Source organism: Equus asinus, unplaced genomic scaffold (assembly GCF_041296235.1).
Source record: "Equus asinus isolate D_3611 breed Donkey unplaced genomic scaffold, EquAss-T2T_v2 contig_803, whole genome shotgun sequence".
Taxonomy (NCBI): Eukaryota; Metazoa; Chordata; class Mammalia; order Perissodactyla; family Equidae; genus Equus; species Equus asinus.
The window spans coordinates 3316810-3340465 of NW_027225520.1; the positions used below are offsets into that span (position 1 = coordinate 3316810).

Genomic DNA, 23656 nt, shown 5'->3' on the forward strand with positions numbered 1-23656 from the left:
AATTCCATGACATAAATGACTTGGGTTTTTTTTGACAATCAAAATGGATGAAACAGAGAGGGAAGAGAGACTTGTAGATCAGCACTGTCCTATAACACTTTGTGCAATCGTGGAAATGTTCCGTATCTGCACTTTCCATGCGACTATTTGGCACTTGAAATGTGGCTGTTGCAATGGAGGAACTGAATTTTTAATTTTATTTAATTTGAATTAATTTGTGTTTAAATTTAAATGGATACATGTGGCTAGTAGCTGCCATGTTGAACAGTGCAGTTATAGATCAGACTAAAGAGACAGGTCAGTCAAATGCTATGTGTAGACCTTATTTAAATCCTGAGTCAAACAAAATAATTCTAAAAAGATTTTATGAGACAACTGGGAAATGGCCACTGACTAGGTATGTGTTAAAATTTTTAAGTAGCATAATGGCTTTATAGTTAGGCTTTTAAAAAAGAGACTTTACCTTTTAGAGATACACACTAAAATATGTAAGCATGGGGATGATATGACATCTGGAACTTGCTGTATAAGATTCCTTTGGGGGCAAGAGAGAGTACTGGTTGGAGTATAGATGAACATCACTGACCGTGAATGGATGATTGTTGAAGCTGGGTGATGGGCACATGAGGGTACAACTGTCTTCTCTCAACCTTAGAATAGGTTTGAAATTTTCAACAATTAAAAATGTAAAAAGATATTTGCGTAGTGCTTTTCCATGTATTATCTCATTTAATCATCAGAACTTAGGAAGCAACTGGAACGACTGTTTACAGATGGAGAATCCGAGGCTCAGAGAGATTAGGTAACGTGCCTGAGGTCACACAGCTAGTTGAAGGCCTAGACTCAAATCCAAGCAATCTACCTCCAAATGTTGTGATTCCATCTCCTCATACTCTGTGTGACAACCTGTGTCATTGTCACGGGTTGCTTAACGGTGAATGAAGCAGGAAGGGTGAGGGAAACAGAGTAAACACCATGGCTCTCATTCAGAATGATGGCTCTGCAGCACGTGCTCCTCTAATTAGGAAGAGATGACCGTCAGCCACCAGCTGCATGAGCTGATTAGTGAGCACAGAGAGAGAATGCTGCTGAACAGGATTAATTTGTAAGTTCCAGCTGTGAAAGAGGCTTTATTAACCTTTTTCTATATACCACCAATGATGATAATAAAAGCCATTTAAGACATTAAGTCCATTGATTGCAATTGCTCTTCTCAGGACTCAAAGGTTATATTATGCTCCTTTTCCTTCAAAATATAGTCAATATGTGCTGAGGAAAATTTTCTCAGGGTAGTATCTGAAACAAAAGACAAGTAACTTGTATTTGATCTTGTTAATGCATCTATTCTCAAATTAAATGATTTTGGTCTTTAATTTCTTATACCTTCCTCAAAGGCCTTGGTTCCTATCGGCATATGATGACACGTTAACGTTTCCTACATAAAAGATTTCACAGCAGAGGCACAGCTCGGCCAATGCTTTTAGGCAATATTTTCACTCCTTGACAATTATGATACAGTGAAGTATCTTTCTTAAGCTAATAAATTAACCACTTAGTATCTGTGGGAACTACAAACAAGAGAGATGAATATACTAATTATTACCCTTCGTATCCGGACCTTTGTCTAGGCTTCACTGCTTACTGGTTGTAGCCTATGATAGTAGTCACTCAGCACTTGAGTGAAGAGTCACATGTAGCTTCATCTCTAAAAATATTTGCAAATATTTGCCTGGATCTGTTGGAATGTAATAAAAGGGACAAAAAAATAATGGCCTAATAATGACAGGATGCAGGAAAAAGGGCTATGAATTGAATCTTGAAGCAATTAAACTGTGTCCCGTAGAATTTTATTCCTGGGCTGAGAGTAACGGCCTTGAAGCACTGAGCCTTCTTGCTCAGAACAACTGCCTGCTTCCCAAGCAGCTGCTCTGAATCCAACATCTCCATCATCTCAAGCAGCCGTCACTCCCTCCTCAGGTCTGAGCTGACCCATCTCACCTGAGAGCTGGAGTTGCAGGAAGGCACGAGGCAGGAATTGGAGTTAGAAGGCAAATGGCAAGCGCAGATTTATGGAATGGTGAGTTCCAATAATTAAGTAACCAAAATGTCATACAGAAATGAGATGTGCCACACAAATTGTAACCATGAGTGCCTTAGAGTTTGCTGAGGAGAGAATAGGATTACGAAGACTTTACCCTAATGGTCTAAGAAGGCTTTGAAAACTACGGATGTCTTTCCACGTGCTTTGAGTCAAGACTTGTTTTCTTCACGTTCTTATTAAAAAATCCACCTCTAGCCAAAAGGGTTTAAAGACATTACCACCTTCTAAAGATCATGAAAATTGAAAATCAAAATGACTTTGCTTATGTAGGATCCAAACTTTTCTGAAGTATTTGAGTTCTCTTCAAAGGAAATTTCACACATAATTTGGAGGAATGCACGTGTTGAGGTAAAGATTCTTTTAGGGACATTTAGATGGTGAAAGAAAGTAAGCCCTACCCTCACCCCCACAGATAGTGCAATAAACCATTATTAGATCTTATACTGTTATTAAATAATATGTTTTACAAAAAAGATTGAACACATAAAATAAGAACATACCTCTGATTGTTCCAGAAGTAAAAATATCATCATTTTGTGTCAAAAAGCTCTTCCTGATTGACCACACCTGCTATGTTCCTTGTTCACTGTGTAGTTTATTGCTTATTTCTACAGGCCGGCTCTGCAGATGTCACGTCTGGTTATGCGACAGGTTTGGAGTTTTAGTTTATTTTTGGCTGGGATGGCGTGACAAAGTTTAATGTCTTGCATAAGCTTAACATTTCAAAAATTTTTAGCCTGAACTTTGTTACATCTAGGACTTTCCTGAAACTTTGACCTGATAATGAGGAGAAAGTGAACATTATTCAAAAGATGTAGGACAAGGAAGATAGGGAGAAAGGAGCATCAGTACTGAACCCTCCAGATCAATCTTCGCCCTCGACCTGATACAGTTATCAATGCTGCATTAGACAACCCGGCTCTGGGCAGTGAGCAGAAGCCTTTCAACGAAGACGTCTGGCTACTACATACAGTGTTTAGCATGGTTTCCCAATTGAAGGTTTCTGAATTTAATTTAACCTCACCGTTAGCCTCCCTTAATATCTGGCAGGCAAAGTGTTGCACAGTCTGGATAGAATCCTGCTGCAGGATTACCAGATTTCTGGACTATTAGTACTATTCTCTTTTAATGTCATCGTTGTGAAACAAAATGAACAACCTGAAAACTATATTTGCAAGTTAAGCTGCAGTAACCATTTACTGCCAAAACTAAACGTGACCAAAAACCTCTAAACATGACAAAACACACGCACACCACCCTACACCACACACACACACACACACACACACACACACACACACGGGCCAGGAGCCATAAGGCAATAGTTTGATAAATTATACTACTATCAAAATCATACAACTCCCAAACACAGAGGATACACACAAGAGACAGAAAGGATGTGGGTAAGAGGAATCCTCACTTACTACTAGGGAAAAGTATGAACTCTAGGAGACAACCACGCTGAAGAACACTTTACAATAGCCAGTAAGGAGGGTGCAGGACTCACAAACCAACAGCCTCCCTTGTAGACAGACACACTAGGGAAATCCTTGGACACGTGCACAAGGAGATATGTCAATGCAGCATTGTTTTTACTAAAGGAAAAAGGAATAATCTAAATGTTTATTAATTTTAAAATAGAAAAATATATTCATAAAAGGGACTACTATTCGGTAGTTAAAAGGAATAATCTCAATCTATATGCATCCACATGGATAAATTTTGAAGTCATAGTGAATAACCATGCTGAATTGCAGAATGATATGCACAGTCTGGTGCAATTTATAGAAACTTTATAATTTTAAAAAATTATATATATACATTTTTTAAAGAAACAGATCTGTGAAAAAGTATAAAACCATGGGAGTGTATTGTTTAAGGTGTTGTCAAAATCACAGGTGACTCCCTTGTTTAGGCCAAGCCCAATTTGGGTTCTTTTAAAAATAAGCAATGAGGTAGAAGTTTCAGAATATCCAAAGACTAGAGAGTATTCAGAAGTTTCTTTTACCGTCCTTTAATTCTTTCTGCAAAAACGTTCAGACATGAGCACATTGGTTCCATCAGCCTCCTCAGGAAATGTCTTCATTTTTCATGTGCCCGAGCAGATAGGAACGCCCCAGGCCCCCTGCCTGCAACCTTTCATAGAGGCAGACGTTAGAGCTTTGACCCCAGCTAAAATCTGCTCCAAAGTGGGCAGAAAGAGGTATTATGGCCTTTTTCAAATGAACCTCTCCTAGGGTCAAAATAAATTATTGTATAATATATAATATATCCAATCGCAACTCAACGACCTCCCTTGAGGCAAGTTTGACGGGCAGATTCTTCTCTGTTCTTTATTAGCAACATCAGTCAGAAGGTGGCACAGTTTGTGAACAGCTTCTCACGGGAACTTTGCGAGCCTCACTGTTGCAACGATGTGAACCTGGTCTCTCTTGGAAAGATGCTTGCAGATCCCGGGAAGGCTTACTTGAGAACAACTGTCCACAGACAATTCATTATTGCTGTCTTTTTTTCTTCTAAAAGACACAGGAAAATATTTAAACCTTTGGTGCATGTGAGGGGGTTTTCAGGTGTACAAAGGGTCTCCACAAATGATGCACGTCACCTTCGAGGTGGTGGTCACCTGTGGGGAGACGTGGAGAAGAATGGCATCAGTGAGAGTGGAAGAGAAGCTTCAGCTGTACCTGTAACATTTTATTCTTTAAAAAACAAAGGTGAAGCAAATATTGCAAAATCACGGTAACATTTTAAAACTGGATGGTGGACATATAGGTGCTATTATATAATTCTCTCCTGCTTTCTGTACACTTGAAATGTTATACTTAAAAAAATGATAAAGAAACAAAGCAATGCTGAAGGGTGAACAACAAACTTGGAAAAATATATTCAGAACATGTATGGGTGTGGGCCCTGTGGCCGAGAGGTTAAGTTCATGTGCTCATCTTTGGCAGCCTGGGGTTTGCTGGTTCGGATCCTGGGTGTGGACCTACACACTGCTCACCAGGCCATGCTGCGGTAGCATCCCACATAGAAGAACTAGAATGACTTGGAACTAGGATATACAATTACGAACTGGGGCTTTGGGGAGAAAAAAAATACAGGAAAATTGGTAACAGGTGTTAGCTTAGGGCCACTCTTGCTCACCAAAAAAAAAGGAAAAGCATACTTAAAAAAAAAGGAACATGTATGAGAAAAGGGTCTATTTTCCTGATATGTAAAGACAAATCAATAAGGACAAGATAAATGACCCAAGAGAAAAATCTGTGGAGGATATGAATGGGGAATTTATAGAAAAATAGCTAATGAATTTATAAAATATATAGCCTAAATATATATGAATCTCTCTCCATGTGTGTCTATGTGTGTGTATACACTCATCAAACAAATGCAAATTGAGAAAACAATACTGCTTTTCACTATCATATTGGCAAAATTTCTTATATTTGGCAAAACACAGTGTTACTAATGGTGGAGAAGAAACATTCTCATGTGTTTTTGAGAAGACTGTATTGGTATAATCATTCTGGAAGGCAACATTTTTTACATTCCCTTTGAAAGACCAATTCCATTTCTAGGGTTTTTTCCCTTTGGATATAATTGCATGAATGCACACAGATATATGTATAAAGGTATTGTTTATCATAGTAAAAAATTGAAGAGAAAATAAATTTTCACCAGTGGAAGACAGATCAAATTGATGATGATACATCCAATTGCCGAATAGTCTGTATCAACAAATGAAGATCTCCACAATACAACATAAGTTTAGAATGAGCAAGTGGTGGAACCATGTATACAATACAATTCGATTTGCATGAAAGGCATGCGTTATACATACGTGTGCACCCAAATGTCTGAACGCAGCATCACAGTGATTACCTCCGGGGCATGAAACTGGAGGTTGGGAACAGGCAAGAAACCTTTTCTTTCCTCTTAGACTTTTATTGCATCAGTTAGGACTCTATGCTGCAAATGACGGAAAACGGAAACTCAACCTGCTCTAAGAAGTGGGTGGATTTGTTGGCTTAATGTAACTGAAAAATCTGGGGGGAGTTTCAGTTCATCTTGAATCACGGCTCTGCAATGTCACCAGGATGCTTTTCCTGGGTCATGACTTCATCTTTTGCGTATGTGAATGGTGTCCTCTAGGGGTGTGTACCTGATGGCCCTGATCATCTGGATAGCTCCCCTATCCATTACCAAAGGCAAGGGGGAATGCTTCCCTTTTCCAGAAGCCTCTACTTACTGGCTCTCAAGGGTTCATCAGTTCTAATTGGATTGTATACCAATCTTTGAATCAAACATCATCAATCGTGGCAACGGGCTTGTGGATCAATTCCAGGCAAACAAATTAACATAAAATGGAGTCTGGATGGTTTCCCAAAAGAAAGAGGGATGCTGGGCAGCAAAGAGCAAATATCCACTATTGCTAGATAATGTTTTCCCAAGGGCATGTAATTATCTGTCTGTCTATCTATCTATCTATCTATCTTTCTATCTATCTATCTATCTATCTATCTATTTTATAGTCCACTAGGGCCTAGACTCTGAGCTCCACAGGAAGGGACTATGTTTGTGTCACTCATTATCTGTCCTTTGGGTCTAAGACGGGTTCCTGGAACATGATAGGTGGTCAGATAATATTTGTAGAATAAAAACAAGATGAAACAACCTACATTGCAACCTGACTCCTAATCACTGTCTACAGATTAAGAAAACTTAGTCACAGAATGAGCATCCTCAAGGCTATCTTTCACAATATTTTCATCCCAAGTGATCAGAAGAGAGGCTGATGTAGTGAGAGAGACACAATTTTTAGGAGAAACACTGATGGCTCTTTTAAACATTTGCTGATACTGCTTTTTGTTGATAGAAATTATTTGATACATTGTGTGAATTCATTACTCCTGAACTATTGCAATAGTGGATGAACTCAGCTAATTCACTTACTCTATTGTTCAAATAGCTTAGGGTCAGGCTAATTTAAGACTTTTCTTCTTCTTTCTCTTCCCTTTCCTTGGCCCTCCTTTGGGTACTCCCCTCACCGGGCCACCGAGAACTGCTTCTGCCTGTGCAGCTTGCCACATATTTACGGTTGCCAGATAAAATACAGGATGCTCAGTAATGTGTGAATTTCAGATAAACAGCGCATTATTTTTCAGTACGTGTATGTCCCAGATATTGCATGGGACCAGATATTACATGGGGTATGCTTATCTAAAAGATTATTCATTGTTTATCAGAGTTCACATGTAACTGAGCATCCAGTGTTTTTATTTGCAGTAATTTCTTATTTTTATTTGCTAAATCTGGCAACTCTACACATAATGCCGGCTACCTGCAACTACTTTCAGTTTCCCAAAGGGTAAACCCCTGGGCTTTCTGGACCATGAAATAGCTGATTATTGGATTTTTACTTGTTAGTATGGCTCTTTTATACTTAAAGAGCAATCCTAAAGTAAACCCGTGTGTAACCACCCCCCAGGTGAAGAAACATAGCAGAACGATGCCAGTACCTTAGCGCCATCTGTGGTTCTTTCCTATATCAGCATCCTCCTCCCTCCCTTGAGGGGTAACGACTGGCTTTTTTCATCATTCTCTGGCATCTCTTTAGGTTTGCCACCTGTGTAAGCATGCATAACGATATAGCTCCTTTTGACTACCTTTGATAGCTTCTTTGTGACTTGTTTCTTTCACCCAACCTTGCACTTGTGAGGTTTATCCATGTTTATGAGTGCCGCTGTGCTTCCTTACTTGTCATTGCTGCACAGTGTTCCAAAATGTGATCATACCCATGATTATCCATCCATTGTACTGTTGTGTGGTTGATGGTACAGTTTTAACTTAAGTTGAAAATTTTAGAATGTTTTAAATTTATTGCAGGAAACTAAAATAACTACCATAAAATAGTTTCATACCGTTTAGGGAAATTTCTAATACTTAGTACTCCTCTGAAAATTTCTGTTGCTATATTCAATAATTGGGCAAAGTTTAGAGGCTTATATAAATTGGTTCTCATTTATATTCACAAATTGTTTTTTATTGTGGAATAACAGACATATAGTAAAATGCACAAATCTTAAATATATATCTTGATGAATTTTTACATATGTATATACCTGTGTAACCATCACCCAGATCAAGATCTAGAACGTTTCCAGCATCCTTTTACTATGACTGTCTTGCAGCTCTTTTATTTCCTGTTGCTACCTACAAGATAGCTGTCTGTCTAAATTTTTGGACATGCCCAATACAAGTCTGTATGATGATGGGTTTTGGGCTTTCAGGTGCACCACATGGTGAGTCTGCACAATGCTAAGTGGTTCCTTTAGAGAAGGGCTCAAGCCATTCGATTTCCAAAAGGAAAAGTGATAATACAGATGCTGATGGGGCTAACAAAGTAGATGAACTAATGTTTCTATTAAATAAAAAAATATTTATCTTCCAAAAGGAGGATTTAAGATCAGGCAGATAGTAACATCACATGTCTTTATAGTTAAATTGAACATATAACTCTCTGCTTGTGTATTTATCATATAAAGAAAAAACTGACTTATTGCAAATATTATCACCCACTAGCTGTAAAATGCCTTGAACCTGGTGATGTGTAGAAAGTATAAGGATAAAGTTACATGCAAGCAATTTATTCAAAACTTTGAACTTATTGATATATTTTTTATTACTATAATGTATTCTGTATACTGCTCTGTATTCTGACCACAAATTGCTGTGATTCCCCTCAGAATTATGCCACTCTCTAATGGCTACATAACAGCAATGTCTCTTAAAATATACCCAGTGGCACAGTGGTTAAGTTTGCACCCTCCACTTCAGCGGCCCAGGGTTCACCTGTTCGGATCCCGGGTCCAGACAAGGCACCACTTGGCAAGCCATGCTGCGGGAGGCATCCCACATATAAAGTAGAGGAAGATGGGCATGAATGTTAGCTTAGGGCCAGTCTTCCTCAGCAAAAAGAGGGGGATTGGCTCAGGGCTAATCTGCCTAAAAAAAAATATATATATATATATATACACTCTGAAATTTATTTATTTATTTATATTTTAATTGCAGTAACATTGGATTATAACATTATATAGCTTTTGGATGTACAGCATAATATATTTCGAATTCTGTGTAGATTACATCCTGTTCACCACCCCAAAATTAATTATAGTCCATCCCCTCACATGTCAGCCTAATCACCCCTTTTGCCCTCCCCTCCTTTCCCTATGGCAACCACCAATCCAATCTCCATTGCTATGTGTTTGTTTGTCATTGCTTTTATCTTCTACTTATGAGTGAGGTCATACGGTATTTGACTTTCTCGCTCTGACTAATTTCACTCAGCAGAATACCCTCAAGGACCATCCCTGTTGTCAGAAATGGCCATGTTTCATCATTTCTTATGGCTGAGTAGTATTCCATTGTGTATAAATACCACATCTTGTTTATCCATTCATCCCTTGATGGGCACCTAGGTTGCTCCCAAGTCTTGGCTATTGTGTATAATGCTGCAATGAACATAGGGGTGCATGCATCTTTATGCTTTTGTATTTTCAAGTTCTTTGGATAAATGCCCTGCAGCAGAATAGCTGGATCATATGGTAGATCTATTCTTAATTTTCTGAGGATACTCCATACTGCTTTCCATAGTGGCTGCACCAGTTTGCACTCCCACCAGCAGTGTACAAGGGTTCCCTTCTCTCCACATACTCTCCAACATTTGTTGTTTCCTGTCTTGTTAATTATAGCCATTCTGACCAGAGGGAGGTGATACCTCATTGTAATTTTGATTTGCATGTCCCTGATAACTAATGATGTTGAGAACATTTTCATATGCCTGTTTGCCATCTGTGTATCTTCTTTAGAGAAATCTCTGTTCAGATCTTTTGCCCATTTTTTAATTGGATTGTTGGTTTTCTTGTTGAGCTGTATGAGTTCTTTGTATATTTTGGATACCAGCCCCTTATCTGGTATATGGTTTGCAAATATCTTCTCAATAAAGGAATACAGTCAAGTCGCAGGAAACAAAATCAATGTACAAAAATTAGTTGCGTTTGTACATACTAACAATGAAGCAGAAGAAAGAGAAATTAAGAATGCAATCCCACTTGCAATTGCAATCAAAAGAATAAAATACCTAGGAATAAACTTAACCAAAGAGGTGAAAGATCTGTACACCGAAAACTATAAAACATTGATGAAAGAACCCAAAGAAGACACATAGAAATGGAAAGATATTCCATGCTCTTGGATTTGAAGAATCAACATCATTAAAATGTCCATACTCCTTAAAGCAATCTGTAGATTCAATGCAATCCCTATCAAAGTTCCAACAAAATTTTTCAAAGAAATAGAACAAAGAATCCTAAAATTTACATGGAACAACAAAAGACCCTGAATAGCCAAAGAACACCTGAGAAAAAAGAACAAAGCTGGAGGTATCACACTTCCTGATTTCAAAATATACTACAAAGCTACAGTAACCAAAACAGCATGGTACTGGCACAAAAACAGACACACACATCAAGGGAACAGAATCGAGAGCCCAGAAATAAGCCCACACATTTATGGACAGCTAATATTCGACAAGGGAGCCAAGAGCATACCATGGAGAAAAGAGAGTCTCTTCAATAAATGGTGTTGGGAAAACTGGACAGCCACATGCAAAAGAATGAAAGATCATTCCCTTACACCATGCGCAAAAATCAACTCAAAATGGATTAAAGGCTTGAATGTAAGACCTGAAACCATGAAACTCCTGGAAGAAAACATAGGCAGTACGATCTTTGACGTCGGTCCTAGCAGCATATTTTCAAGTCACACGTCTGTCCGGGCAAGGGAAACTAAAGAAAAAATGAACAAGTGGGACTACATCAGACTAAAAAGCTTCTGCACAGCAAAGGAAACCATGTGAAATTTCTGAATGCTCACTAGAGATACGTTGTTCAGACAGATCTCTCCAGTATTTTACATTTTCAGCATGGGAAGGAAAGAGAACTCAAGCACTGAGAGTTTTAGTGAATCTTAAGGAAAAGTATTCACGTGTTAAATGAAATGATTTTGTGTGCACATGCAATACATGTTGAAGAGGAAGAGAGGGAAGAAGAAAGTGGATGGGCACTGAACAATGTTTTATTTCTATAAATGTGGAGCTTACAATTGAGAATCTCTTGCAGGAAAGATTCCAGGTCAAGATGTACGCTGTGACACATGATTAATCCCCACTCTCTCATCTCCCACTGAAATTCCAACACAGATACTTTTCAAAATCACAGAACTATATCTGTAGAAAACGATTACAGTCTCGTCAGTGTGCCAGAAATTTTGAGGACTACCTGGAAAATAGAAAGCAAATGGGTTGAAATTTCCTGTAAAAATCAAAAGAGAAGAAATTGCATCTCAGGACACCAAAGCCAAGCCAGGTTCTTTCTAGGAAGCCTCAGATAAGCTCTAGGCTCAGCATCAGCGGATTCAAAGGGAGGAGCTGGCTGTGGAGCAAACATCAGTGGAGTTCCCTCAAGATGCTTCCTCGTGAGAGTATTTGGGCCTGAGAGAAAAACCAAAGCCAGACTTGTAGTAATGTCAGAATTTAGACCCAAAAAAGCATTAAAACAAGATACTTTATAATATTAAAGGGGGAATTTGCAATGAAGGTATAAAATCTCTGCACCAAATAACATAGCATCAATATCGATCAAGCAACAACTGTAGGAGATGCAAGGAGAAATAGAAACCCACTAGAGATGGAGCCTTCAGTTCACCTCTCTCGATCTATTTTAGAGCAAGTAGACAAAAGTAAGAAAATAGAAGAAAGTGCAGTAATGTCTTCAAAGGTCTAGGGAAAGACTTTTTGAATTTAGCCTTATTGTTAATTAAGCATCAGGATAAAATGAAGACATCTGGAAATTAAAAAGTTACCATTCAGTGTCCCCACGAGAAAACAATTACTTGAAGTTCTTCAGGCCAAAAATGGGAAACCAAGACATCAGATTGTACATAATGGTGGCAACTAAGTACAACCAGAAAAAATAAAAGAAAAATTTAAGCAGCAAACTTTTAATGTCGTAGCCTTCAGTTTCCTTCTAAATTAGTTCAATCGCAATGTTTGGTTTGCGGTGAATAATACTTATGTAATCTTAATATTGTACATGCCGTGTATTGGTTTTCACTTTTGGGTGTCAAACAATGTCAAAAGCACAGAAGATTTAATAATTATATTACAGAACAGCAAGTAAATCTCATAAATCTTGGCAATTTAAAGATTACGTGGCAGGGTATCTCAGCCAACAAATTCAAGTGTATAAGAAATATCACTTTATTTTCTACATTTCAGTTTAATTTCCACCTCTGGGAAATATTCTCTTTCTCCCTCTACCTCTCTCATAAGACCTGCTTGATGGGAAATGTAACCACAGACATTCCTGGGCTTTCTCTGCCCTCCTGGGGTCCCACCAAGGTATGCAGTTGCCAAATATTCAGAGAGAAGGGCGCCCCCCAGGCTTCAGTGATCTGCACACCCGGGTAACCGGGAGCCTCCATGAATGACTCTTTGCAGCGCAGCAGATCTCTGCTCCTTTGGGGCTCCACGCGCGGCATGGGAGTCTCAGCTGAGGTTGGAACCCTGTGCTAGGGTCCTGCTTTCCCCAAATAGCTGACACCACTACCTTTTCTGAGGTTTGCCCCTCCTAGGGCTCCACCATGGAGCAGTGTTTGTTTCCCACGTAGCTTCTCAGCACCGCTCCGGCCCTCGCGGACCTCCGACGGGGGAGCCTCTCCTGCCCCTGCTCCTCCAGGGCCCCTGCGTCCTCCTGAACGTCGTGTGCTCCTCGCTGAGCTCAGGTGTGTGGACAAGTAAAACAGGCAAACATTTGACTGGCTAACTCTGCCCTCCTCCCTGCCCTGTGCCTCTCCTGAGGCAATAAAATTCACAGCACGTTACTGCTTGAATGGAAAAATGGAAAAGGGGAAACATGAATTAAGATCACACAGTATTTTTCAGACAATATTAACATAACTGAGAACAATAGGGAGGTAACTAGAGAGAAGAGGAGTAGAAGGGTAGTGTTCTTGCCTTTCATTGTGGATACTGAATCCATAGTAAATTTGATAAATCAAGAATTAAACATTTATATATGCTATTTAGAGTAAATAAGGCAATGACTAGAAAATAAAAATATAAACAATATAATCCAGAGGTGGAAGGGGAGTTAAATCATGATAAATTCTTAGTCCCTCAGAGTGGAATATCAATAGATTCTGTATAAACTTGATAAAACTTGAAGAAATATGATATAAAACTAAACTAAAAACTATTAACAGAGGTGATTTCTGGGAAATGAGTTAGGGCCTAGGGAGAAGAGGAGAAAACTGGGAAGAGGAGGGAGACTTTGTTATTTTCATTTTAAGCTTTTTTATTTTAATTTTTTTAATGATGCAATCCTTTTCTAACAAAAATTAGGTTAGTTAAAAATAAATGACTATTTTAACACACTGCCTCATCAACATTTATAAGACATACTTAATAAAGAATTCACACATTAAAATGTGCCTATGGGCACTAGGCCTTTACTTTAAAAATTCACTATTAAATTCCTTCCCATATTAGGAAGAGCTGCTAAAAAATCCACACCGAAAAACAAACCCCCTTAGCTTTATATAGATAAACAAATAATTTAGCCAAAAAGAAATACTTGAGAAACGACTAGAAGGAAACACTAACAAAAATTAGCAAGAGTGACAAGGCAATGGTAATGAGCACGCCGTCTTTCAAAAGAAGAAATCATTCAAAATATTTCTTTATCAGAGTCGCAAAAAAAATCATGTCCTCTGGTACAGTAAAACCACTTTAAAGATATATTCCAGCACCCTGCTAAATTCCATCAAAGTTCCTGTATGTAATCTCTATCAGTGCACACTACACTATATATTTACTCCTGAGATCTAAACTTCATGTAAAACTACACATCATCCTGAATAAGAGAGAGTGCAAGATGGCACAGGCAAGCACACAGACTCAGTGCCCTCTTCACAGTCTACTTTCCTTCAGAAGGTGGGCAAGTTCCTTTACCTCCAGCTCTTGTTTTTCTCCTCTGCCAATATGGAACTTCCAAATCGAGGTCTTATGAGGCTTTCCACATATGCCAAGAAGTAACCCAGCTACCAGGCAAAGAAGTCCAAGAGAGACCAAATGGAGAATCTGCTGGGGAAGGAAAGCCTAACCAAAGGGAGAGAATGGCCCCACTTGATAGTCAGCAACTGGGTCCACAAAGATGAGCGAGACGGCCGTGGATTCTCTCACTCTAGTGGGAGAATGAGAAGAGAGAATTAGAAAGGGGATCAATACCCATCCCAGCCAGTGCCTGGCCCTTTGAGCCAACCCAGCTGAGAACACAGACATGAAACACAGATGACTTGTTCCACTGAGGTCTGCCCAAATTCCTGACCCACTGAATCAAGAGCAAATAAAATGGTGGTTGTTTTATGCTGCACATTTTGGGGTAATCTGCTACAAAGGAATAAGTAACGCATATAGTCCCCTTTGTGTATTCTCATTCATGATACTGTTTGTGTCTTCTTTTTTTGATCAATCTTGCTAGAGTTTTATCTATTTTAATTTTTTCAAAGAATGAAGTTTTAACTTTGTCGATTTTCTTATTGTATCTTTACTTTCTATTTCACTGGTTTGTGTACTTTCTTTTACTATCTTTCTATTTTCTTTGACTTTACTCAGTTATTATTTTTCTAATTTCTTAAGAGGGACACATATTAATTTTAAGATTTTCTTCTTTTCTAATATAAGCATTTAAAATTTCTTTCAAAATTCCTTTCAAAGCACCTAATCCCACTAGTCTTGATTTGCTTCTTCATTATCTTTTGGTTTTAGACATTTACATTTTCCATCATAAGTTTCATCTTAAACCCAGAAGTTACTACACAGGGATTTTAAATTTATTTTTCGCTTTTAATTTCTAACTTTCTTGAGTCTATGCAGTTTGTTGAAGTTTTCTTCATGGCCTAGTGTGTGATCATTTGTAACTCCTCCATACGTGCTCAAGGAAAATATGTGTTCTCTGATTATTGAATGTCCATTCGGTCAAGTTGGTTAATGCTTTTGTTGAGATCTTCTTTATATCGTTGCTGAATTGTGTCTGTTTGGTCAATCAGTGCTGAGAGAGGTGTGTTGAATCACTCACGATAACGGCGGATTCATCATTTTTTCTCTGTAGTTCTGTAGATTTTTGCTTCATCAATAGTGAGCCTATTTTATTAGCTCCATACATGTTTAAAATTGCTCTAGCTTGGCGAATAGAATGTTTTATCATTGCACCATGACCCTCTCTGTTCCTAACAATGTGCCAGCTTTCTTTTGGAAAACTGCTTGGCAATTTCTTATAAAGTTAAGCATACCCAGAATGACCCAGAAATACCACATCTATATTTCCCCAAGAGAAATAAAACATGCCCACAAAAAAGACTTGTACAAGAATGTTTATAGCAACTGTTGACCTTAAACAGACAGTCAGTTATTTCTCCAGCAAAAATGGGTTTATGGGGGACCAGGAAAGAATTGCAGTTCAAAGTCTGAAACCATCTCGAGCCAGGTGCAAGTCGCTAGCAGCATGGAGGAGAAACTCTATTCTGGGAGGAAGAGCAAGTTGGGACGGCCATTGTAAACATGGAGTCCAGAGGTATAGCAGCGTTTCACTAGCTGAGTTGTGATAGTCTCTCATTGGCTGAGCTTCTTGGTCAAGAAGAAGTCTGTCTTCTTCCTGTTGGGCTCTGCTAGAAGGTAGGGTGTGAGAGCTCCGCCTTTGGGCCCCAAGACTCCAATTTAATGAAGTTTCTATTTATTAATTTCCACACAACTTTATTCATAATCGCTAAAAACGGAAACAATCCAGATGTCCAGCAATGGGTGAATGGGTAGACAAAGTATTCGATGGAATACTTTTCAGCAATAAAATCCAACTCCTGATCACGCAACAGTAGGGATGGATCTGGAAAGCATGGTTAGAGAAAGAAGGCCCACCTGGGAGAGGACCTACCCCCTTTATGTGTGTGGTGATGGAAATCAGAGCAGAGGTTGGCTGCCTAACAGTGGGCGCCTGGAAAGGGGATGAGGGAACTCTCAGTGATGGAAATACTCTGTATCCCGATTGGGTGGTGCTTACACAGCTGTTTACGTTTAGCAAAACTCATCAAATCACACACTAAAAGATCAATCCTTTCCACGGTATTTAAATTTTACCTCAATAAAAAGCGGATGGGAAAAAAAAAGCCTGGCGATGTTGGAAAGTAACGCTAAGCGATGTAAGGAGAAATCTGCGGTAGTAAACCCTTTTTAAAAAATATTAAGTGAAGAAAACGTTCCAATAAGCTGTGCTGTATTTGTGTGACTAAATAAGGACGTTAAAAAGCCCTGCAAACAGTGAATCCCTTCTGCTCCGAGGAGCGCTTTCATTTTTCCTCGGATGCTGGGGCCCTGGAGCTCCGGTCGGATTAGGGACCCTAACGCCTCACCTGCGCCCCGGCCCCGCCCCTCAGGCATAATCCCGTCGTACCCGCCCATCCTTTGAACCGTGCGTTCACCTTTCAATCAGTTCGAATAGCACAGGGAGAGAACCAATCGCAAGCCTCGTGGGAGAGAAGGGGCGGGCCCCTTTCCCGCAGGGGTTGCTCAAAGGCCCTCCAATCAGAGGCTGGGTGTGGGAAGTTCGGATTCTGGGCGGCTGAGGTGTAGGCGGCACTGCTCCGAGGCGGCGGCGGCGGCTCTCCAGACAGGGAGCGTTCCTTTCCTTTTGGTTTGACTGAGGTTTCACGCGACAGGCTGCCTGAGGAAGGTGAGTGCTGGGAGCTGGAGGAAGGGCGCTGGCTCGCCTCCTCCTAGAAGGTCTGGAAGGGTCTGAGGTGGGCAGTGGCGAGCTGGACGCCGCTTGGGGGAGGCTCCTCTAGGACCACTTACCTGTCCTTCCCGCAGCCGATGGCTCCGTCCTCCAGAAGAGTAAGTATTTGTTGCCATAATCTATGCAGCAGTCAGCGTTTCACCACTGGGCCGTGATTGGCCTCTGGGGCGGGACGATGCTTAGCATCCTTGGCCCCGACCTTCAATTCCAGTAGCTGCTCCCAGAGCCAGCGACAACTAAACCCGCCCTGGTTGGGAACCTCTAGGCAAGCAAGACGAAGGCATTCTAGACTTTCAAGCTGGAAGAAACTCCACTCAGCCAAGAGGGGAACTTAGATGTCCTATATGTGAAGAGCCAGGCTGCGGGGCTTGAGATCCCAGCTCCAGCGCCTGTTGGCAGTTCTCTCCCTCACCTGTGTAACAGCGATGACACTAACCACCTGTGCTGGTTTAGGTGACAATTAAACACGCCTTTACTATTAACTCGAGCTTTTGCACACACCCTGTCTCTCTTTGTGGAGCATAGTCCTATGCAGTATTTTAAAATAACTAATGGTTTATTGTTTAACATTTAGCACATTAATACTTGCAGGAGGTGGCAAGTCAAATAGTAGAGGAGCATGCTTACTGAAAAGTAGAGTCCTTTGTCACTTCCCCTGGGCTCTTACAGGAGAATGTTATTAGCATCCAGGTCAGAAGAATTCTCATTTTTTATATACTCTGTTGATTGCTTAAAATCATGTAACATTTTAATGGGTTGCATTTCTTGTGCAGATTTTTCTTTTATCTGGAGTTTTCTAGTGGACTGTCTCAGTTATTCTTGTTGTTGAAGAGTATAGTGTGCTTAGAACTTTTCTATCTTCCTATTGCAGACCTTCCCCTTTTTCTTTCTTTTTTTTTCTTTTGAGCCAGCAACACTTGTGGAGAATCAGTCATCTTTCTCCCATTGGGCTTGGTTCTTTTCTATACCAGCTGCATAGGTGACTCCCTTAGACTTTCCACTTTCCTTTATTCTTTTCCTCATTTGAATGAAGGATTTCCTGGAACACATGGCATCCTGTTTCTTGTCCTTCTCCCTTGTTTTGCTTGAACACGTTCTCAAGAATCTTTCTAAGAAAAGAGTATGGGCCAGGTAAACAATATGATTTTTCACATGGCCGAAAATAATTTCATTATGCCCTCAAATGGCAAACTATGGTTATCCTTCTGTATCACCATGGTAGTTCTTCTAAAATCCCATCTTTTGCTCAATCTTGTATATCCAACTGCCTGCTTATCATCCCTGTCTGTCTAATAGGCATCTCGTGTGTTTGTTTTGTTTTGTTTTTTGGCTTGAGAAAAAATGCCAGGCTGCCTGCCTTCATCACAGGGAAAGGTTAGGAAACGATTCTGTATACTGTCCTTCACTTACTTTCCCTATTCTCTCCTTTCCTTCACTCTTGTCACTTTGTAATGCTGTGCGGTGAGCCTAGAGCCTCTTGTTTGTGTTATGGCCCACAGCTTCCTGGGCTTCACTTCATCTGTCAAGCAAGGCCCTATGTAGAAGCCCAAAATAGATCGTACTATCTTTTGATAACTTTCTTCCCACTCTGCAGTGTCGTATATTTATTCCATTTTGTACTGAAAATTTTTTATTTCAGAATGCTCTGAGGTGGGGCAGGAGGTGAACTGGAATCTTAATTTTTTAAATAATATGAAAATCTATATAAGTTGTCTACCTTTCTTTTCCCTGGCAGGATGGCTGCATCACATTTTGCCAGTCAACTGAGAAAGGATTTAAGTATTGAGATGATTAGAACTAAAATTGCTGAGGAGAGTTTTCTCTCTCAGAAAGCAGACAGATATGATAAATATGAACGAAAAAGACACTCTGGTTTGACGGATGTCAACCTTCCAACCTTGGAAGGTAGAAATCTTGAATTAGAGGAGACATCTCAAGAGCCTATTCCAGAAGAGATGAGTGTGAGGCAAAGTAAGTAAAGAGCTATTGTAATTTTAACTGCTTTGAAGAGGGGAAAAAAGTTGGTTTAATACCTGAGGTTAAAAAATCCTTGACCAGGGGCCAGCTGGGTGGTGTGGTGGTTAGGTTCACATACTCTGCTTCTGCGGCCCGAGGTTTGTGGGTTCGGATCCTGGGCGTGGACCTACATACTGCTCCTCAAGCCTGTGGCAGCATCCAGCAAACAAAATAGAGGAAGCTTTGGCAACAGATGTTACCTCAGGGACAATCTTCCACATCAAAAAAAAAAAAAAAACTTACCAGAAGAATGGAGTTTTGAAATACCATTCTAAATAACTTGATATTTTCTATGACTAAATACTTCCTATTTAAGGTAAAGGCTGTGAAAGTTCCATTCGCTTGTGGAGTGTTGTAAGTTCTGACTTCTGGAGTTTGAATAAGATAAGTGTTGACAAGATTAATTGATAAGGGACATTAAAATAGAAGTTTTGTAGCTAAATCAGGTCTCAAGTTGTTTAAATGTTCACTGCTTCAATTTTGTCATTTTCCAGGACCAGTGAAATATGCAGCCCAAGGGCCTTCTTTACAGGGAGACCAGCTTTACTCTGAGTGACATGAGAAGCCATTATTGGATTAGTGTGTTTATAATCTGCTTTATGTTTTAAAGCATCACTTACGGATGGTAGGGTGACCAGCATGGCCTCCAGAAGACCAGCTGGGAGATAACTGCAATAATTTAGCTCATGGTTGACCACAGTGGGAACGGCAACCCTGGGTGGTTTCATTCTGGTTACATTTTGAAGTTTGAACCAATAGGATTTCCTAATAGAGTGGATGTAGGTTGATAAAGAAAAGTCAGGATGGTTCTAAGGGTTTTGGCCTGAGCAACTAAAAAAATGGAGTGGCCATTTACTAAGTTGTAAAATACTGAGAGAAGAACTTGCCATCTATAGATGGCAAGTCAGGGTGCTGTCTAGTATGGTCTGATGATGTGAAATATAAAGCTGGGCTGTTTTAGTGAAGAGGAAGAAATAATTGAGAAACAGCAATGAGGGACCACCCCCCACCCCGGCCCGCTTCAGGCCCAGTGATATGACCTTTGTGGGAGAAGAAAACAGTCAACCACTTGAGAGGACAACTAGGGGAGCGTTGTCTTCAGGGGAGAGCCAGGTTACGGTTAGATCAAGAGATGAAGGGAAGAGGAACTTCAGGGAAGTTGAGGATATAGGGGTTTCATCGATGATTAACCACTTCATCATCTGAGCTTTCGCATCTTCTGTTCTCTGCCTGGATTATTTCTTTTAAACAACTTTATTGAGGTAGAATTTGCATACCATAAAATTCACCCATTTAAGTAAATGCCTTTTGTTTAGTAAATTTACTGAGTTGTGCAGTCATCTCCCTGGATTATTTTAAACCCTCACCCAGTGGGCAAACGCACTCTCATTCTTCAGAAACCTTCTCGGGTATTCTCTCTTCTGACAAGCCTTTCCTGACCTCCCCAGACAGGTTTATACTGATTCTCGATTGTGCATTCTCGTAGTCTTCATTCCATGCTAAACCAAATTGAAACTGTGCTCATCTCCCCCACGATACTGTGAGCCCTTCAGGGGCAGAAATTCTCTTATTCTTACTTCCTAAAAATGTCTGGTACATAGTAGCCACTCACATTTTTCAAACAAGTTTAAATAAACATGAGAATACATAGTAGAAACCTGAGTTGAGAATCACAGGTGGGAGATAAGGAATCTGACAGGTCAAGGTGTCATCCAGGGATGCCTCTGAAGCTTGACTGAGGCTGGAGGAGCTGTTTCCAAGATGACTCACTCACATGACTGGCAAGTCGATGCTGGCTTTTGGCAGGAGGCCTTAGTTCTTCGTCATGTGGTGTCTCCATAGGGCTGCCTGAATCTCCTTAAGGCTTCACATGGCCACTGACTTCCCCAGCGCAAGTGATCTGAGAGAGAGCAGGGCCAAGCTGCACTGTCTTTAATGATACAGTCTTGGAAGCCACACTCCATCATTCCCACACTTTTCTTGGTGACACAGCTCAGCCCTATTCTGTGTGGAGGGGACAACACAAGGGCATGACTACCAGGAGGTGAGAATTGTTGGAGGTCAGCTTGGAGGTGGGTGATCATAGAAGTTAATTAATTTAAAAGTGAAGTAATGGATGCCTAGGGGATGGCAAGCAGTTAATTTGTGAACAAGAGAAGGCAAAAGGGAGAGAAATTTTGAAAGAACAGGGGTTGAAATGACTTGTGTGGTTAGCGTGCTAAGGAATCAATACGAAGTTACTGAAAGTATTGCTTAGCAGCTGTTGAAGTTAGATAATGGTATTTTAGACATTTGGATAACTTTTTATTTGAATGTTTTATATGCTATTTTCCCCCCTGCTTAGGATCAGCAAAGTCTCTTCTAAGTGATCAACGAAGACAAATGTTCCAGAAATACGTAGAGGAAAAGCGACTGAAAAAATTGAGAAACCTTCAGCGATGACCATTTATAGTGTGTGTTTATAGACATGATAAGACTATTTTTCTTTCATGAATACCAGCACACCAACCAAAAAAGGTAAATTTAGTATCATAACTTGATATTCAGGAATAGTTCTTAACCAGACTTTTCTTTAAGAGATTATACTTGATCTTAGCCAAGAGGCCAAGAAGCGATTATTTGAGAGTTTAAATGACTAAAACAACCCTTTCCCTGTAGTCCCTTTATTCACTTAGCTAGTTGGCAGGAGCTGGGAGTGACATCCTAATAGTTCAGAAGATGGAGATGAGGTCTCTCGGTGCAGCCATAGGTAGGTTGACACGGGATAAAACTAGCAAAGCAGTCAGAGCCAGGCTGGACGGGCAAGGCCGGGCGAAGGATCTGGCGTCCACCCTGTCGGATGCGGAGAGTCAAGAGAGGCTTATACATGAGCTTGTACCATGATCAGATTAATAATTCAGGAAGATTACCCTAGGCTGGAAGATCGTAGTCTGGAAGGGGAAGAACTTATAGGTAGGAAGACTGTAGTGAGACTGTCGTGATGGAATAGATGAGACAGGATAAGGGGACTGGGGCAGTGGGCTTAAAGGAAGAAACAGGTGTGAGACATCTCAGGAGATAAATTTGACGGGGACCAAGCAGATGGTGAGGGGTGAAGGAAATTGAAGAGTCGGAGATAAGATGATTCTGAAGATAAATTAGTTTGAGCAACCATATAAATTGTGCTGCAGCTAAAAGAGGGGTGGAAGCCAGGAAAAGGAACATGCCTAAGTGGGTGCATATTGATAATGCTTTTCCTGCTTTTTCTGCAGCTCATTTGGGCCATCTGGATAACAGGCAGTTGGGAATAAAAATTTGAAAATCAGGACGGAGATCCATGCTGAGTGGTGGATTTAGGATATGATATTGGGAGTATGGATGGGGGTTTAAGCTGTAGGGCTAAATGAGACCACTCCAGTAAAGATATACACATTGTGAAAGAGTGAGGTCTAGAGAGCACCTTCAAGTGGGCAGAAGTCAGGTACCAGTGATAGGTCAGATTGGCAGGAGAGCTAAAACAGGACAGAAGCTGGAGGAGGGGTGATCTAAAGAAGAGAATGATCCATGAGTTAAGGGGGATGAAGTTTGAACACAGGCAGCTGGATTTGTAAATTAGGTAGTCACTGGTGATTTGCTCTTTTCAAGGTCGTCTCTTGTTGGCTGTGTATTCATTCCTGATTTAAATAAGAATTGAATAATATAAAAGCTCAAGATATCGCCTGTTTTTGTTTGCTTCAGGAATGTCATTGATTTGAGAGACCTTTGATTACTCTGCATGTGACCTTAGGATAAGGTGGAAGTGACCAAAATTAGTAGAATGTAGCTCAAGGTGGAAAGATACAGAAAAATATGGTGTGTATGTGTTCGAGGAGGGCGAGATTGTTTCTGTTTGGAGGAACATCAGAGAAGACCTCTTGGAAGGGGCTGAATTTAATCTGGCTTCTCAAGAGTATGTAAGGCACCAGTCATTGGTCTAAACTGTAAACAGCTATTTACAAAGTGTTATATGTAGGGGGAAAAAGACACACATTGTTGTGTTAAATAATACGATTCACCAGTAGTTTTTTATTCTACTTAGACAATAGCCATCGCTGAATATTGTTTACTTTGTGCCTCGTTTCTTCAGCACTAGATCTTCCCTGAGATTTGGAGAAGCAAGTGGCTTCTAATCTACAGAAGAAGTCTGATTGTGCTTCTTCAGGAATTTTAGAGTTGATAAATAACTTATCACTTTTAATCAATCCTTCTCTTGCTGGATTTCTTCCTTGCTTTGTGATCAGGTCTCCATTTTCTTATGGACAGAGGACAAGTGCACAATCATTGGATTTGAAGGCAAACTGTCAAAGCTAAGAAAGTAAGCTGTGCAGTATCTTTTCATAAACAGGAGAGAAGAGATCTTAATACTCTAGTTTCTTCATTGACCCCTTCCAAATATTTCCAGTTCATCATATTAACAAGGATTCTAATACCTGGAAAATATAGTATGAAATTTCTCCTTTGTGCTCACTGAGAAATATGAGTAAGTTTTGAGGCTTTTAAGCATAATTTAAATCAAACCAGAACCAGAAAAGAGAGTAATTTAAGTTAGCAAGTATCTTTTTGCCATAAATGATTAAGGGTTGGATGACTAAGGGTAAAATTTAACTTTAAAATG

The 23656-nt window shown here is 40.0% G+C and overlaps 1 protein-coding gene across 1 annotated transcript in view; it reads right to left on the minus strand.

The window, feature by feature from the left end:
* Positions 1–4099: 4099 nt before the first annotated feature.
* LOC123283895 (serine/threonine-protein phosphatase 2A regulatory subunit B'' subunit beta-like) overlaps positions 4100–23656 on the minus strand; it is a 55080-nt gene continuing 35523 nt past the window's right edge. Inside the window, exon 3 of the mRNA XM_070503898.1 lies at positions 4100–4724. Coding sequence (XP_070359999.1) covers positions 4668–4724 — 57 coding nt within the window. The 3' untranslated portion in view covers positions 4100–4667. The remainder of the gene's footprint in view (positions 4725–23656) is intronic.